This window comes from Antrostomus carolinensis, unplaced genomic scaffold, assembly GCF_000700745.2.
Source record: "Antrostomus carolinensis isolate BGI_N321 unplaced genomic scaffold, ASM70074v2 scaffold18145, whole genome shotgun sequence".
Taxonomy (NCBI): Eukaryota; Metazoa; Chordata; class Aves; order Caprimulgiformes; family Caprimulgidae; genus Antrostomus; species Antrostomus carolinensis.
The window spans coordinates 14104-33129 of NW_010317249.1; the positions used below are offsets into that span (position 1 = coordinate 14104).

Below are 19026 nucleotides of genomic sequence, written 5' to 3' on the forward strand. Positions count from 1 at the left end.
CAGAGGTGCTTTCAGGAGTCCAGGGTCTCTTTTTTTTTTTACTCTGCTTTTAGGGAGAAGGCTTTCACTGGCAGATCTGAAAGGCCAAATTCTGTATACCTTGTGCTACAGTAATTTATACTGTGCACTTTTAGTCCAAAGTGAGTACCTGCTCCTTGACGTTTCCTTTTATTTGTCGTGATGGCAGAAGAATATCTCAGGTTTTCTTGTATTTGGGAAGTTTGTTTAATCACACAGTTCAGAAGCATCAAAATTATTTTTTACTAGAATTTGCTAAATCATAATTTCTTATATACCTCTTTTCAAGTAGGGATGTGGATTGAGAGTTTTATACATGTAAGCAACTGAAAGAGATATTTTAAGATAAAGCACCCTCTGAAGTATATTGATAAAAAGAGGGCTAAGGGGAAAACAAAAATCAGGATGGAGGGAGGCAGCTGTCTTGTTTTCTTGAGAGCCCCGCTTCTCTGTAGGGTCTGATTCCAGTGTCCTTATGAAGAAGGGGGACATAATGCATGGACCTGAAGTGCAGTGGGAGTGTTAGCCAAAGCAAATGGTACTGGGATGCAGGTCAGTGTCTGATCCTTCACTGGGTGGTTTGAGAGCAGTGGAGATTAAAACTTAGTCCTTTGCACAGACACACCAATGTCCATAAAGGACAATCCCTGTGAATTTCATGTTGGACCAAAATTGTATTTTAGGAACCTGTACTGCATTGACAGAAGCTGTAAATTATGAGGAGGGGGTGGGAGGGGAGCTGTATAAAGCCCCCTCTCTGCTTGCTGAAGGAGCAGTAAATGAGCTTCTGTATGAAAGAGTAGGACTCAGCAGAGTTACACAGGTGTGAAAAGAAGCCAAAATGGTGGAATCAGGCTCTGGGGACGGAGAGGAGAAAGAGAAAAGGTGGCATTGGCGAGGAGAGCAGCCAGGACCTTCTCCAGAGTCTGATGTTCAGGCTTAGCCATGTGTTGCTGTTGTGTTCCTCAAATTCCCATTGAGAGACTTCAGCCTCTTCCTAATCCCTTCCTTCTCTTACTGTGGAGGTTTCCTTTCCTTTTCTGATTTTAGCTAAAGCAGGGAGTGGGGAGGGTGTTAGTGTGTAATATTTCGTATGGTATCGCTATGCAGGGTACAAATAATAAATCACACACTACATGCTGAGGTGATTTACTGCTGGCTTTTGTATGTGCTGTGACAAGTGCTCAAAAGGTCAAAAAAGCTTCCTTAACAAATTTGATAAGATAATGCAGTGAGCTGTAACAGCATAAAGTCCTGGGGGCCATAGACCAGAGTAGAAGAAATAATTATGCATGGTAATGGGTAATTACAGATAATGGCCTTTTTTGGGGGTGGCAGAAAATACACAGCCCCACAGCCTTGCCTGGAATGAACATTGTCTAGCACATTAACTTTATAGCAAGCTAAAAGTTCAACAGTGGAACCAAAGATAATCCACAACTTCTAATGGGAAGGGAACAAAACTACTCCTCTCAAAGGCAGAAAGAGCATGCGGGTTTTGTTCCTGGGGAGGCAGAGTGTCTCAGCAGAAAGTAAGTAATGGTGCCAGCGTTCTTTGACATCTGAAATAGCTCTGTCATGATTGTCTGGTGGGAGAAACATATTGTTCCAGCGTTTCTGATTATGATGTTAGGGAGTGATTTCACACTGGCATCATTCAAGGCTACTGTCTGTCCTCAAAGCCAGCTATGAATTGAACTAATGCATTGCGAGACTTAATACTGCCAAACCAGTTAATAGGAGTATACTGGTGCTTTATATACTGAGCAAAGGGAAATTGTCAGGTGTGGATCCAAGTTCTTCTGAGGTCTGAAGGCAAGTGTTTCCTTACTGAATTATTAAGTTTTGTTTTTGTAACGACATAGATGTCTCCTGCCACAGAGTCTGACTTGCAGGAAGATACTAACACTGCAGTGATGAAACAATCACTCTGAATTGAAAACTACAGGAAATGTAAACTACCAGAAGTGAACTCTGCTGACTGGGCAATGCCTATGCCTTCCTGCTCCTTGAGTAAATGTGTCACTTAAGCAGTTGTGTTACTTGACATGTCTATGTATGTGCAGAGACTCTGCAGGCATAGAAGAAATAAAAACTGCTAACCATAGCGATACCTAAGAACTCATGTCAATAAGTGTGGGCACTGAAGTTCTCTTAATTGCCACACTGCGTATATAGAATCCCTTTTCTGAAATACACAATCAGATGGAGACTAATCATCTGTTATAGCCATGTAAGTAAATTGAGGTGTGCCGCTGCATGCTCCCAGACATTGAAACAAGACTGTATGTGCTATCGTGATCTTTAAAACAGTTCCTGGTGTGTGTCCACCCCAAGCTGACTAATACTGTCCCTTAGGTTCCTGAGTGTGTTCCAGTAACCATTCCCAGTAGGCAATTTGGTGCTACCACCCTGTTTTAGATGCTGAGAAAGTCTAGTAGTATGGACTCTGCGCCATTTGGCCTCAGCATCAGAGGCTTGCCCAGGCATGTTTAAATAACTGTTATCAGTGTATAATGAGATGTATAACTAACCCTTAAAAGTACTGGTAGGAATAGGAAATACTCCGTGCTTACATACAGAATGCATGAATGTTACAGACAGAACTTCAACGTTTGCATTTCTTGGTGTGTATGCTTAGAAAAACATTTGCATCGGTGAGATAGAGATGATGATAGAAATTCCTGTAAATTCCTTGACATTTCTCCTCTCTCCTCCCAAAAAGTAAGAAGGGAAAGAATGATCTATAGACTGGCTTCTGTGTTGATTTTGCCATGCATATCCACAGTTCATGTAAATTGCCATAGCTTTATTGAAGTAAATGGTCTGAGACTGGTTTACATTAACTGAGGACTGGACCACTGTTTTTCACCATGCTCTCTGCTAAGTGAAGGCAGGAGCCCCTCAGAGGTTACTGAACATATGAGACTCGTATGTGTAACTGACCCCGAGATCTCACCTTCCTTAAAAGAAAATCCCAGCCATCCTGAAATGAATTACTGGTTAACTACTATTAATATGCCATAGAGCTGGAGAGTCGTCTACAGCACTGCAAGATCAATAGCAGTATTTATCGTGCATCATATTGATCTTCTATGAAAGAGTGGGCCATATTTCACACTGTGTACATAGTGCAAAAAAGTAGCATCGGTTAGTAAAGACATAGAAAAGAGCTTAGAGATCCAAGGGCACAACTGCATGAAGGGATACTCTTGTCTCACTGCAAGAGTGTTGCTCACACATGGAGAGCCTCTGATGGCCCTACGTTGTTAGCTTTGGTTTTCCAAAAACTGAGCAAGAAATTTAACCACTGTTTTTGTGGTTTGCTCTTCTAATTTCTATTCCTTCTTGTACAGGTTCAGTCCCATGTTTTTAATCATGTTGTGTTTGCAACTTGAAAAATGTTAAAATTTGTGGCTAGTGGCAGGGGAAAGACCCAGGAGCCGTTCCCAGTTTTTCCGTGTAGAGGGTGAAGACAGCCCAGATGTGAGCCTAGCTCCTGCAGCAGCCCTCTTGTTTTAAAGGACAGGTAGAGGGGCAGAGTGGGAGTCTGATGACGCAGCTGCAATTGCCTTGTTGGGAGCTTAATTCCTTTTGAAAATTGTTCCCCTTACAGCAATGAACCTCAGGGCTGCCTCTCATGTGCAGGTGGTGTAATGCGGCAAGCTCTGAGGCAGGGGAGGACCCTCTCCTTGCCAGCAGAGCCATTCAGCTGTGTTGAATTACATATGGGAAAAAAACAAACAAACAGCTGAAAGCTGCTTTCTTAACCTTGGTATTCTCTCCTTGCTGGCAGAATACGCAGCCATGGGCTGACAGCCTACCTTGAGGAGCACAGCTTGCTCATTGAGTAGCTGGAGGTGAGGCTGTAGGAAGGTTCAGCCTGTAGGTATGAGTCAAGAATTAACAGGTACAGGCCAAAGACTAACCAGAGGAACCCCAGTTAGGTAAAGTTTAGTTACAGCCATTGCTTTGAATAGATCTGCCCTATCCTGTTAATGGAGGCCATACCTGAGGGTGCCTCAGGGCAGAAGCAGTGTGTTTGCCCACCAGCTGACTAGCAGACTTCAGATGGAGAGAACTGGCATGGATAGGGCAGAAACTCCTCTGGGTATATGACAAACATGAAATCTTCTCTGGGCAGATTTATGAGTGCCTTGTTTTATCCCTAGGACAGTTTAGCAGGGTTCTTTCACCTATAATTCTGCTTCCCTTTACACTTAGCACTTTGATGGTACCACATCTAGGTACTGACTGGTCTGATCTGCTTTTCTTCCTGAGCTTTCATGGCTCAGGAAAAAAGGGAAGACTTTCAGAGCTTTCTCCATTAATAGCAAAACTCTTTCCACATGTGTTTACAGCTGTATATGTTCTATACGTGTTGTATGTGTATGATGTATGCATTAGTAATAGGAGATTACATGATTCAGCCAGGCTGGCTGGAGTAAGAGCATAGAGCTGGACTGCAGACCTGTCCTTGACCCATTGCATGCCAGAGTCACTGAAGACCTGCAGGAGCTCAGCTCTCCAGAGGCATCCTTCCCCCAGGCTGGCTGGTTCAAGACTGCGAGGAGTTTAGAGTAAACCCCGGGGTGCTTTGACCTGGTCTGATCTGACATCCACCCACAGTCCGATGGCCTCATACCTGGTCTTGTATGAGGCGTCTCCCTTCTCCCGGGTGAAGCACCAAAACTCCTCCAGATGCTACAGAAAAAAAGCAGAGACTTGTCCCAAAGCATGACATAAAACTCATCTCCTTGATTTGGGTTAAGGTGTGAGTTGAAGCATGTGACAGCTTTCTCCTGCTGTTTGTTAGATGTCACCAGTTCTTCCCAGAAGCACAATGTGGCTTGGGATTTAGGAAAAGATAAATCTGGTGGCTGCCTTTCCAGCACTGTTGCAAGGGTCCTGGTTTTGTATGGAATTGGGTGTGTCTGTCCCTTCACTTGAACTTTCCCTTTTCCCATGGCTTCTGTTTTTTTCTGCTAATCTGCTGGGGCACATCCCTGTGGTATAGCTGCGGCTCAAAAGGGTTGCATGCCAGGAATGTTACAAGGACCATGGATTCCATAATTCTGCATTTATAAGAGAAAAATGCCCCAGGCTGCTGACATCTGGGGATTTATGTGTATGGGTGCAGACTGAATGAGCAGGTGACTGGCTCTGCAGACTCAATATTGAGTCTTGTGAGGGCAGGGGCAGCTGATAGTACTGCAGAGGCTGTTGGAGGGTGGAGGGACAGCAAAAGGAAAGCAGAGAAATGTTTTGGTGGATTTGTAACAGCCCTGAGCACTGAACCACTGGTGGCTGTTGTTCAGATAGAGGGAAAATGGGTGGCAGAAAGTCGACCCTTTTGTATCTCCACTGGCAAATGATGGTAGCCCCAAAACCAGATAGGAGGTAGAAAGAGAAAAGAAGGGGCAAAAAGCATTTTTTTTTCTTGTACTTAACGCAGCAGAAGACTGCCACCACTGCTTTTTCTTCAGGAAGGAGCTGTAGCACTACCAGCCAGTGGGACATCACAGAGGCGTCAAGGGTGCTTGTACAGCTTCGTGGATAGCTATGGGCAGGTCTCTGTTTTAGCCTAGCTAGTTTTGTCCCATGTTAGGAAGTGTAGTGCATGGGACCTTTCCAAAAGTTGCAGCAAAGCTGCTACTTTCTCTTGCACTTTTTTAGCTGCTGACACCTCAAGGTGGGTCACCTTTCATGTGTAGTTGTAAAGAGACCCCATCTTCCTGGTGATAGTGTTCTTAGTGGAAAGTGTTATCCTTTCTTATTATACACTGGAAGTGGAAAGACATGGCAGGGGTTTCAGAAGAAATTGTACATCTGTGCAGCATAGCATAGCCCTGCCAGAAGTTCTGTGGCCCACTGCCTTGCATATCTCCGGCTCGTGTGAAATCTGTATCCCAACAGGGAATGTGTTGGAGGATTTTGCTTTTGGCTTCTATGTTATGTCATGAAAAGCAGAACAATTGGACCACAGATTTATTTGGGAGCTAAGTTTGGGGAGGGATGTCAGGCTTTTGCTGTGATTTATCAGAATTGTTGGTTTTTCAGTGCCAGTGGTCTAAGTTCTGATTTTATCAAAGACGTGGAGAAAAGGACTTCAAGAGAGGCCTGCCCAGAAGCAGAGTAATAGCAATAATAAAATTTCATAAAAATATGCAAGTGCAAAAATTGTGAAGGGAGTGTCTTTTGTGGCATTGCAGTCTCCTCTGTTCTGCGTGCAAGTTTGAGAGGTACTCCCAATGAGAAAGGCCATCTGGCTTCGTTCTTGCTCGCATGGGGCTGAGGGGCAGAAAGATCAGATGCAGGAGGCATGAAACTCTCTGATAATAAACAGGGATGGTTCATGGATGTCAGTGAAATGTCAGCAGAGCTGAATGGGGGCACTGTATAATTTAGTGACGAACGGTATCCATGATTGCAGAGATCTTTCATTACAGCTGAAGAAGTGAAACAGAATGGCATTATAAATGGCAATAATTGATAAAACCAATCATTTGATCTAGTGTGCAGCTAATGCACAGTATAGTGGAAGTTGTTACCGTGACTCTGAGAGGCTGGTAATTGCCACTATATTCATTTTGCAGGTAAGTAACCAAGGTACAGATATACCAAGAAAAAAATGCAAAACTATTTAGGCAATGCCTGCTTGACATCTCTCTTAGGGCTGTTGTTTCATATGTGCCCATTGTCCATGCTGCTTCATCTCCATATTGATAGCCCTTGAGAGCTCATCAGTATGCTTCAAGTCACATCCTTTTCTCCTCCACAGCAGAGTTAGACAGCATGGGAAGAGCAGGAGCTCCTTGCAGAATGGATCATTCTGCTGCAAACACTTCAAGGGTTGGTGCAAGGCAGGGTTACAGGGATGTGAGCTGCCTCGATGGTGGGATTTACAGTAGCTCCCTTGTTTAATAATCTGTGAATGTATATTCACCACGTGGTTAGCCTTTACAAGGTTGTGGCAGTTTTTTGCTGTGTCTGGCTCAGCCAGGTAGCTGATGCAGCATGTCAGAGGGAGCTTGGCCATGAAACAGTACCAACAAGCACCTTCTTTTTTTGTCCTTGCAAATACTGCAAGGCACTGGTTGACATGAGTGAGGAAAATGGGACCTGAAACATCCTCTGAGAAGCACTTCCATCTGAGGGAATGACGAGGGGGGCAGACCTTTGCAGGGACAACCTGCAGGGAGTGCAGCTGGCTGGCCTCCGGGTCTGGAGGCAAATTACGAGCAATCCCCTCCTCATCCTCTTCGGCTATTGGTGTGGGAGCTTGTTTTGCTGTATGATTTTGTAGGTAAACAGGAGCTAAGTTTGGTTATGGAGGCTGCGCAAGGATTGAGGGCCTTGCTTGCTGAGAGGTAGCATGTGGGTTTCTGAGACATCATGTCTGATCACGTGGTGCTTTCCCAAATGCAGCTTCTCTTGGCGTTGTGGCTGTTTACCCTTTCTAGAGGCATGTTCAGAAAGTGTTCTCTCACATGTAAGGCAATGGCTGGAGAGGGGTCATCCTGTAGCTAGAGCCTTCCAGCTTCCAGGGAGTTCAGAGAGACTGGGCACACTGTTACAGTTTAAAAATAATCTTTAGCATCTTTAGCTGCTGTAGATCATCGCTAGGTCAGTTGAGGACTTAGAGCTTTGTCTTAGCCTGCAGTTGATTTTGTCTCCTGTTTTGCAGTCTGCAGTGTGTGTAGGTAGTGGCCTTGGGCTTTGAGTGGACATCAGTCCACTTGAGTTTCCACCAGAGATCCAGCTGTGTTTCCCTTTCATCTCCCTATTTACTCCTCTGTCGAGCCTTAAGGAGAAGTAGTAGCTCATCAGAAGGTGGAAGGTAATGGCCTTCATGGAACCTCCTTTTTCACAATGGCTTGTTTTTTTCTTTTCCAGAGGGACGGATGCTCGTTCAGGACATCCCTTCCATCCCCAGCAGAGGGCACTTGGAGAGCACTTCAGATTTGGTTGTGGACTCCACCTACTACAGCGGTTTTTACCAGCCGTCTCTGTATCCTTACTATAACAACCTGTACAACTACTCCCAGTACCAAATGGCAGTGGCCAGTGAGCCTTCCTCAAGTGAGACGGGGGGTACGATTGTAGGGTCGGCCATGAAAAAGAGCCTTCGAAGCCTCCCAGCAGCATACATGCCAAGCCAGTCGGGAAAACAGTGGCAGGGGGGAATTTACAGAGGTGTTACACAGAGAGTGAGGTGGACAATAAGCTGTTTCTGACCTCCTCCAGAGGTCAGAAACCTCCATGGCTTTATGGCAGTGTAAACCCAGAACCAGATTGCCGTGTGGGATTAGGACCCACATTAGAAAAGTTAGCTGAAATGGGTTGTTATGAAGCAGCACAAGGAAAGCAGTGACACAGGTATAGGTAGGTTACCACAAGCACAGATTAAAGGCGCTGGCTTGATTTTATTTTCTTAGTTAGGTCATAGTAGATTGTGGGCTGTCTTCTGGAAAAAAAGTCCAGCTGAATTACCCAACGTAGCATCCTAGGAGCTTCAGATGTCATTTCAGAGACGCTTTGCTCTTCAGGAACCTGTTCTTTTCTCTTCCATCTTTCATATCCAAGGCACTGAAGTGCCCAGGCTGTTGTGCGTGCAGTGGGTTGGTAGCAGTCAGTTGAATGTGACATGAGGTGTTGCTGATGCTGTGTCCTGGCACTGTCAGCTCCAGGGCTTGCAATTTCAACTTGAGTAGCCCAAGTTACAGGTTGCGTCTTAAGAGGCTCTTTGCACCAGAGCTCTGTGTTAGGTAGGGTATAAAGCCAAACAAGCCCTCTCGCTCTGTCTTGACAGTGGTAACCACCAACTCAGTACCTGTTGGAGACTGGAAAAAAGGGAAATCTGCCAAGGAAGGAGATTCCTGGCAAAGTAAGTGGAGCCATTTCAGTGACCCTGAGGCTGTTTGATCTTGAGCTGCAGTGGTGGTTTTTTGTCTTCGATTGAACTTGGGAGACTACACCCTCTGAGTCTCTGTACAACCATGTCCCTTGTACAAGGGCAGGGGAGGGCAGACCTTTTCTGTAGAGCATCAAGACAGGGCACGCTGCCTTCTGCAAAGGCTCTGTTGTGAAACCACTCAACAATGAAAGATGAAATGTCCACCAAAACCTCCTTTCTGAAGGGAACAGATGGGTCATCCCCTTTCCTGAGAGAGGATTCCTTTAGCAATTCTGGCACAGGGACCAACTTTAAAAGGGCATTCTAACATCTAATACCCAGGCGCTAGACTAAGACCGGGGTGATTACAATTACTATAGTGATCCACATCACCTTCAGTGAGGCCTTCCTATCAATAGACACTTTTTTCATGGAAAGGTCCTTCTGAAAATGAGGAGGCCTCCTGGGGCAACAGCTGACAGGTCCATTAATTTTAAGATGATGGCTTTACAGCAGTCTGCATTTAGTATTATTCCATGTCCCTTTTTTGCCATGAGTACAACCGTATTGGGAAAAGAACTGTCTCCCTTGCTTCTGCTATGTGAACCCATGCCATAGGAGCTTTCTTCACTCAGTATGTTGATAGGCTTCACTGCAATCACCCTCAAATATAGGGAGGTACACCCTTTGCAGGTAGGTTAGTTGATAGCATCCTCACTAGCTGCTGAATTTTGTCACCAGATCAGGGGGAGAATTAGTTGAGGCAAGCTGGGGATGGGATCTTGCACATGATAGTGAGGTGAGGTGCCAGTGCTTTTTTAGCTTTTTCATTTTGGTTGGTTGGGTTAACCACATCATAGCAGAGTATTTCAGATAGAAAGTTATTTCTAAAGCTTTTGCTGTACCGAGCTTGTAAGACTATGCAGAGCTGATGCTTGGAGACACTGTCACGACACAAACAAGAGGCAGCAACATTCATCTTACAAAAATAATGTTCTTGCAGACTGCTAGTCCCGTTATGCCAGCCAGTAGAGACTTCTGTGATTTTACTTGCTTGGGGAAAAGGAAAGTAAATAACAAGTATTGACTATCCTAGTGCATAGTGTTTGAGGAAGAGGTACATGAGAGTATGTTAAAATATGTTAAAACTTGGAATTAAGATGATGTCCTCTTGATTCTGTTGTCATATACTGTCATCTGAAAATAGACTGTCTGTGTAAGTCTTGGTCTGGAAGGTTCATTGTCTCACCATGAGATTGCCTGTTTCTTGTGGGACATTTGACACCCCTTAAAGAAATAAAATAGTGTGTTTTCCTTGCATTTTTCTCTTGAGGCCCTGCAGAATCTGTAACTGATTTCTGCTTATGTGCCACTCAAATTAGTGGGATACCAAAGAGGTAATTAAGGAAAAAAGAGGTGGTTGTTTCCAAAAAGGACCATTTTCTTTCCACCAGCAGGCTCCAAGCACTAGGTGTTCATATTCACCTTGTGGGATGTATCATGTGGTTCCATTCACCTCCATGGGAATTTAGTGACCTCACCTAAGATTTTAATTTCTTCTGGCCAAACCTTTTGGGGTCTCTCAGCGCTCTTCTGGGTAGGTGTCTGTGCAGAAAGACTAGAGGTACTGCTTTCTGTCTGAAGAAGTGACATCCCCCCAGCTTCTAAGTGACCTAAAATCAGGACCCACCTCTTCTGTTTAGTAGGGCAAGTGTAGTTCAAGGTCAGTGTCATGTAACTTACAAGTTGTTTCTCAGAGGTTGAACTGCAAGCAGGATTGTTATTGCTGGAAGAGTTACGAATCGTGGGGTTTGCTTATTGTTAGGACAGCATAACATTGCACAAATAATCATAAAAAGTTTTAGTGAGGGCTAGGCAGGTAATGCTTGATGGCAGTGGGTGCAGTGATGCTGAGGTTGTAAAACACTGTGTGGCACTGAAGATAGTTTGTTCTAAGGGGAACAAGCTCTCAGCTGCTGCATGTGGTTAAATGTTGATTCTCTGCATGGAGAGTTACCAGCACAGGAAGATCACAGAAATATAGTGTTAAATGGAGAAGGATGAATGAGTTTGTCAAGCATGGTAAGGAGTTAGAGGAGCATTTCAAAGTATGATTCACAAAGAGGAGTTAGACCTTGCTTACACCTTCATGGGATTTTGCTGGCAAACCTAAGCAGGCTGATTCTCTGCAGAAGAAACACATAGCTGTATCTAAACAGGGATTTCTGCTGGACTGCCTATACTGCCTGGGTTTATATTTCACATGCGCAGTCTTTCTTAATCAGTCTTCCAGTATGAGTGAGTCTGCTCTTGTGGCTGGTAGTGCTCTAACTGTTTTGATCAAGGTTTTTGATTTTTACTTTTTTTTACCAAAATGATAGCAGTGCAATGCCTGCTGTGACCAAGTCAGGGCAGCTTGCTAAGCTGTGAGCCCACAGGAGCCTTTTTTTGTTGGTGTAAGGTACCCATGTGCTCACTGGAAGGTATCCTAGTTTAAGCAGTGTAGACAAGACCCCTGCCTTTTCTGGGCTCTGTTGGTGGAGGCTCACTTGTCCTGGAATAATTGTAACTACGCAAGGAGAATTGTATACTTAAAGTAAGATAACTTCTGGATGCAGACAAGGCTTTGAGCAGCCCAGCTGTCTGCTGTTTCAGAATTTAGGGAGCAAGAGAGAAAAGCCAGGGAGGAAACATGTGAGCGTGTGTGGGATGGGACGAGGATTAATGCATCATTGAGCCTCGGCAAATAAACTGAATCACTGAATCTTTAATGCAGATTAATGTCAGATTTCATTAGTCTTTGTTCTTTGCAGAAGCTCGCATACTTGAGTGGATTCATAGAGGTGCAATTTTTTTTAGGTATTTCTGTGTAGATTTTGTTCATTTGTATATAATTATCCCAGAAGCTATATCCATCATGATTTGATAAGCATAATGAAGATGATAGTTTTGCTTGAAGCCTCTTCAGTCACTTACGTTTTGCCAGCTCTAAGACAGATAATCAGATATGTCTGGTGTTGAACCTGAAGAAAGACAAGCTCAGGTCAGAGAGGAAATGTAGCAGATGTGGTGGTTACTGTGCATCTCCTTTCACTCCAGTTCTGTCTAAGCATCTGGACCCTCCCTTGACACTCTCATAATTGTTCATTACAACAGGAATTTATGTGCATTCAATCAAGTTAACAATTAAATGAGTTCACCAACCTTAGTACTGCAAGTCAGATCATGTTGGTAATCAGTAGACATCAGTGCTTCTGAAACCAGTCTCACTGCAACCCCCTTAGGGACAGCAACTGGAAAATGATGGGTTGACTGCAGTCTTTTCTACCACAACACAAGTAAAGCCTGGATGGACACTTCAAATCTAATCAGGTTTAGTTCTCCAAGCTGGCAATGAAACTACTGTCATGTGACCCACAGCATAAGGATAAGTGTGACTCCTTGTGAGTCAGCGTCTTCCCCAAAAAGTGTTAAAACACTTTACACTGGTTTATACAGCCAGACCATTAAAAATCTGCAAGATGCAGAATATGCCCCCACACCTGGGGACCAGTGGCTGTGTTTTCTTGGTTACTCTGGTAACTCCAGGGATCCTGCTTCAGAGAAAGTTTAAGGCTGGCCGGAAGGTTTTGGACAAATTTCAGAATTTTATTTCTGTTTCATGTGCGCTGAAGTAGTTTTTTGTCTTTTCTTTTCTTTTTCTTTTTTTTTTTTTTCTTTAATGGAGCTTGGCAAACCAGTATTCTCACTTCCAAAACTGCAACTTTTTTGTTCTTTCCTTAAACCAGTTTAGAGTAAGAACATGAAACAAGTATTAGTGAGGGTCAAACTGAGAAATTTTAACTTCTTTTCTAATGTGGGAATTACCTTTACCATTTGGAAGTGACATATTTAGCAATGCTGAGGTAAGAAACTTTTTTAAGGATTTTTTAAATAGCAAACATCTAAAACTGTCTTTTACTAATCCAGAAAAGTGTGGCTATGATAGGGCAGCTAGCAGTTTGAACTCTTAAGAATAGCTGCTTGCTAGTAAAAAAAAAAAATAAATAAATTGCTCTTTTCAACTTCCACAAGCCGTTTCTAGGTTATGGCAGAGTTTTCCCTTCAGTAAGCCTGGTCTTCTTACAGAAATGTGCAATCTAATTCTTCAGAAATAGGTGTAAAATGTGTAAAAATGTGTGTGTGTGTGTGTGTGTGTGTGTATGTGTGTGCATGTAAATATATACACATTGTGCAAGTCACCCAACACAATCCTAGTTTTATGTGTAAGCAGTGTATTATATACTGTATTCATAACATACCCTTCACACTACAGATTTATGCTAAAAGTATCCTAATGTTTCTGACAGCTCATGTGTGACATGAATGTAATCCATATTTCTTGGAGGAGCTAATCTAAGTGGTTTATTTTCCAATACTGCTGATAGGGCTATATCTCTAGGTGTCACCGCAGTTGAGATTCTGATGGTAACATATTGTTTATGGGTCACTGCCTTTGTCTAAAAGAATAGGTTGGAACAGAATAGCAAAGGTTAATTAAGTTTGTCTATCAAGGAGGGACAGATATAGATGTCTCTTGTATTTTCTGTGCTAGAATCAAAGTAAGTCAAGACAGGGTATCAGAGACTCGTTTTTCCTCCTGCTGGAAAATATGCTTAGCTGGTTTTAGGAACCAAACAAAGCCACCTTGAGCAGTGCAAGTACAGCAGTAGTTGTGAGGGGTCAGCTCATGGACAGTAGCATTGCAAGCTGGGACAGTCATGGCAACCCTGGTTTACTGCTGAGGAAACTGAGGCAGGAAAGTGTTAAGTAACTTGCCTACAGTCAAACAGCCCACAGGTTACAGAGTGGAGATCCTATGTCTGGATTTCCACCCCAGTGCCCAGCGGATGTTCTTTGTAAATGGCACAAGGGGCAAAATGCAGTTTTATGCCCCCTAAAGCTGGCTTTATTTTTAAGGTCCAGGCAGAAGGAGGAGGCTATGTTAAACCTTTTAACAGAGTTTCTCTGCTGTTTCCATAATTACTGGTTTTGTTTTAGGGCAGGTGTTGGTGAGTTATAGGTGAGACAAAGGGATGGAAAGCCTGGATGAAGTGATTTGTCTGAGATCACATGGCATACCTGTGGCAGAGCCTAAGGATAGTACTTTAATTTCTTCTGTTGCTCTGAATTTTTTGCAGCCCTTGTCATCCAGGATTAGCATCCACGACCTCCTCCTGTTTGTCCTTCTTGGGAATAAGGCCCATAGTCAGGATCACCTGCAGAATGTGAAGGTGCTGCTAAGAGTAACACTGGCTTGCTCACAAGGAGATTGCAGCTGGCAGCTTCTACAAATAAAATAATTACCTAGGTGATGTTTTGTCTGAATAAATCGTCTGGGAAGGGCAGGACCATTTTCTAGTCTCTGAGGCTGGAAGGAGAAGTTAGCCACTCTTTTCTGTCTTTGAGAAGAGAGAAGAGCCACCTCCTCTCCTTGGCTCTTCCTCACTGAAGAAGATGTGTAGAGGTCATGCAGGTGCTCCCAGGAGCTTGAAAGGAGGAGCTAGGCTTTACATTGCTCTTTTGCCAGCTGTTGAGAAAGGTTTTTCACAAGAGTGGTCTAAACTGATGCAACAGCATTTTCTTAATGCTTCCCTGGCATTTGCTACATATTCTGTGACTACTGGGCACTGCTATAGGGCTGCACTGACTGCTGTGCTTAGTGACAGACAAATCCTGCTTCCAGCTTGCCTGTTTGTGAGCAAGCTGTAGTTGCCTCTTGATTCCTCATGTTGGTGTTACAAGGGAACAGGGAAAGAATTTCTACTGCGTGCATGGTCTTTTAATCAGGCCATATTTATTTGTTCATTAGTTATGAGCATCTCACTCTTCCTTGCACTATTTCCTTCAATAAGTTACTGAGTGTGTGCTGTGTTGTACAATTTCGGGGAACCTGTAAGTGTTGAATAGTCCAAATGTGCTTCTTAGATGACCTGTGTCTCCCACTGAAGTCAGTGAGGTACTTGGTGAATCAGTCCTGCAGCTGAGGCAGGGCACAAGGAATGTGTGCCTGGAAGGGGATGCCCTGTAAGTGAGCAACCCCAGTGTTCAACCCAGGAGCTCAACTTGGCTCTCTGCAAAGAGCAAGGGCATGCCCTTCCCTTCCACAGCACTTCCTCACCTAAAATCTGCCTTGTTCTTATGGCACATAGCCTGTGGTGATACAAACTAGAGTGGCTGATGGGGCCGTCCTGGCCCTTGCCTGCCTTGGTCTGGCTGGAGGGCTGGAAGGGGCAAGGGAGCAGGAGGAGACACTAGAGGGGCAGGCATCTCCTCCTGTGGTCCCTGCATGACCCCAGCATTCCTCCAGGACAGGACCCAGGGAAGGATCCCAAACTTGGCACCTGGATGCACTGTTTGGAAGGCCAGACTGCCCTGTGTTAGAAATAATCTTAATATTCCAAGGCCTCCCCAGGGCTGTTTTTACATCTCTTTCTGGCACCCAAAAATGTGCAAGGACTCTCCAGAGCTGCAGGAGTTAATACAGAGCAAATGCCCCTTCTCATGGGGCAGTGGTCTCCTAAGCCCCCTTTTAAATGCAGCACTAAGGTCAAGAATTTTTATGAGTGGTTGTTTTTTTATTGTTACTGTAAAATAGGGTTGCTAAGCAGTATATAAAGGAAACCTTATGGTTCAGATTTACTGTGGTGTGTATTCTAAACAGTTTAATAAAACAAAACCAAAAGCTTTTAGATTTTCTTCGGTAGTTAATACACAGCATATTCTTTGCAGAGCCAAGCCTCTGGCTGTCGGTCAAACTGTGGTTCATAGACTTGGTGTGGGTAATAAGATTATAAAACATGTCTCTTGCTAGCCAGCTACCACACACTAATAATAATAGTAGTAATAATTCATTGCATCCAGAGATTTTAGGTGAGTTGTTTTTTTAAGAAATGGAGAAAAACCCTAAAAAAAGGTTTGAAAGGAAACAGGTCACTGCATCCACTCTGAAGGGAGAGGAGACATGTACATGATTGTTTCAGTGCCAGGGAGTTATCCCTCTGTTTTGTTACAGCACGAAAAATGTCTCCTGCAGGCGACCTTTTCTCGGTTGTACATGGAGATAGGAGGACCATGGATGCTGCCTGCAGCTCTGCCCCGCCAAGGGACAGAAGATGATGTTTGCAAAACATCAGACAGAGAGGAGTTTGCTGACTTTTTTACCACAGTAATTCTAGAGCTGTGGACCTTTGAGGATGCGCGGATTCAAAATGACTTTTGGGCAGTTTGTATTACCAGTCCATAATTTCAGGACAGAGGCAGCCCGGGTTTTGTTGAGGGAGTCTCTGCAAAGCACAGATGTCTGTTTCCAAGAGGAGACTACCCTTTTTCAGAACAGCAGAGAGGATGTCAATGGCTCTTTTGAGTTCAGGCTTCCTTGGGATGACAGATTAAATTTTTTTAAGAGCAATTTACTGTTTATCATGGATGAAGCTTCAGTGCATGCTGAACTTTTTCTGCATGCATAGGGTGCAGATGGTAGAAAAATAGCATTTTAAGTATCGATTTAATTTACAATAGAAAAACTCCTACTTTCACAGACTAAAAGCGTGTCGTGGTGATCTCAGAACATGTGCAAATATGTGCAACTGTGCTGCCATCGGAAGATGGGCAGAGGTGCACTTTGCTTCTCATAAACAGCCACCGCTCTCTCTCAGCACTTAACCTCGCTGCACACCTGGTTCCATGTAGAAATTGGGGTGTTCCATTCTGTCTCAGAGAGCACAGGTAGGATTTTATGTGATTTTGACCACATTATTTCCAGCTAGGCATAGTAAAATGAATATTGAATTATTAAGGGGACCCCTGGAAAAGAAGGGGTGACTGCATTCTGACTACTTTGCTAGGAGGTGCCAGTGACTCCTGGGACTCCCTGGGGGTCCACTGGCATGGGCAGCCAGCTGGGACAGCAGGTTTACCCCCCTGCCTCTGCTGCTCCCCACGTCTGGGCTTTGCAGCCTAGGAAGGGCTGAGGAGCAGGGCTTGACACACGGCTGGCTGGGACCCAGGGGGAACCACAGTGGAGCAGGCAGAGCTCCACTTCTGCCTGCAAAGACAACATCTGATGGCATAGCTAGGCATGCATTACAGTTGGCACTGCTACCTTTATACCTGGTACAAAACTTTTATGTTTTTTCTCAGCCCGGAAGCTTTCACGATCATTTAGTGCTCAGCAGACTTAGGGAAACCAGGCAGTGTTACCTTTCCTATTGAAAATCCTAATCTTGTTAAGTGTTTGGCTGCATTTTTTTGGAGCTCTGTACCCACACTACATTGTAGCGCTTTGGAACAAAGATGGTATTTCTTTCATAAAACAGATGAAAAGATGGTATTTCTTTCATAAAACAAAAATTTAAAAAAGCAGGACAGCCTCTCTGAGGAGATGAGTTTGGATTATCTCAGGGCATAGGAATAGGATAAACTGTAATTTCTGAGTGCTGCCAACTTTGCTGCAGGCTGTGGGAGGGAGAAGGGTTTGTCTGGTGGACACCATGCTGACACAGTGGACCTGCTGGCTGGTGTCCAGCTTTGGCTCCACCACAAGGTTCCTGTGTAGTCTGTCCACAACTTAGTTTCTCTGGGTAAATCAGGAAAATATTTTTCCATCTCACTGGGTTGTAAGAAAAGCGATGTGTTTGTCTGTGTGTGTCACTGCTCAGACACCGTAGGGCATATCCTGAGTTGGGCGGTAGGACCGTCCTCCTTAGCCACTTCATAGGTCCCTGGCAGAGCAGTTGCCACCAGTCTGAGATGAGTTTGTCTCTGAGGAGGTGTAGGGACTGTATGGACACTTCACCTCTTACACTGGCTGGGTGCCTGCAGTTGAAGGGGCTTGGAAAGCTTCCTGTGGTGTTGTCTGTGTCGTAAGCAGGGGACTTGCCAGGAAGCTCCTTGCAGTGAAGAGTACCTGCTTGTGTGCCAGATGCAGCTTCACCTGAGCAAAGATAAACCAGCCGTAGGTATGCTGGTGCTGCTGCTGCTAGGTCTCATCCCATGCCATGCCAGCTCACCTGTAGCTGAGTGGTGTGGGCACACCGTGAACCAACCAAAGCAAAAACCCAAGGCCAGCGTGTCAGGATTTTACTTCCCATCCACCTTGGGTGACCTCCTTCAAAGCCATGTGCATGTGAGGCGGGGGGCTGCCCGCGTGGTGCCAGGGCTCAGCGTTCACAGGCTGCTGTCACACTTCTCTCTCTGACAGGTGAAGGGCATGGAGAGCTGCCACGCCGTCAGCTCCCAGTACCGCATGTACTCCTACTACCCACCCGCTTCCTACCTGGGACAGGGGGTTGGCGCTCCCACCTGCCTCCCCCAGATCCTGACCTCTGAGGACATCCCCTCCTACTCGGAGTCAAATGTGAGAGGTAAGTGCACCCACTGGGGCATCTGGGACCGCCTTGCCTTGGGGCAAGCGCCCAGGAGGTGTGGGTTGCTGCTGGGAAGAAAGCTAGGCATCAGAAAGTAGGTGTTTACAAGGTGGTGGCTGTTTTCTGGAAGGCTTGTAGTGTGGTGGCAATGTGGAACTGTTACTGTACAGTAGTGCAAGCTTGTACCTCAGAAATCGATGGGACAAGGAGCAATGGGTGTAAGCTGGAACACAGGAGGTTCTGCTTAAACTTGAGAAAAAACTACTTTACAGTGAGGGTGACAGAGCCCTGGAACAGGCTGCCCAGGGAGGGTGTGGAGTCTCCTTCTCTGGAGACATTCAAGACCCGCCTGGACGCCTTCCTGTGTAAAATTGTTTAGGTTCCTGCTCCGGCAGGGGGATTGGACTAGATGATCTTTCGAGGTCCCTTCCAATCCCCAACATTCTGAGATTCTGTGATTCTGTGAAATCTCATGGTTCAGTGTGTGATTAGTTGTACCTTTCTGCTCTTGTGTATGTCTCTAAGCTATAGAAAGAGTCATCTGAGGTGCCATCTTTGGTGCTCACCACCTGACTCCTTCACAGGAACAAAGAATTAACTTTGCCCCAACCACAGAATTCTCCTTTATCTCTTTCTTCTCAGAAATGCTGTCCATTATTTTTTCAACAGGCCTCCCACTAGGCCTTTGATGTCCTTGTCTTTGTG

At 44.8% G+C, this 19026-nt stretch overlaps 1 protein-coding gene across 1 annotated transcript in view; it reads left to right on the forward strand.

The window, feature by feature from the left end:
* Nucleotides 1–18318, forward strand: part of DMRT1 (doublesex and mab-3 related transcription factor 1) — a gene marked incomplete at both ends in the record, with an annotated part of 30025 nt that extends 11707 nt beyond the window's left edge. Inside the window, 2 exons of the mRNA XM_010168526.1 lie at nt 7915–8216; nt 18156–18318. Of these exons, the coding sequence (XP_010166828.1) occupies nt 7915–8216; nt 18156–18318 (465 nt within the window). The remainder of the gene's footprint in view (nt 1–7914; nt 8217–18155) is intronic.
* Nucleotides 18319–19026: the final 708 nt, after the last annotated feature.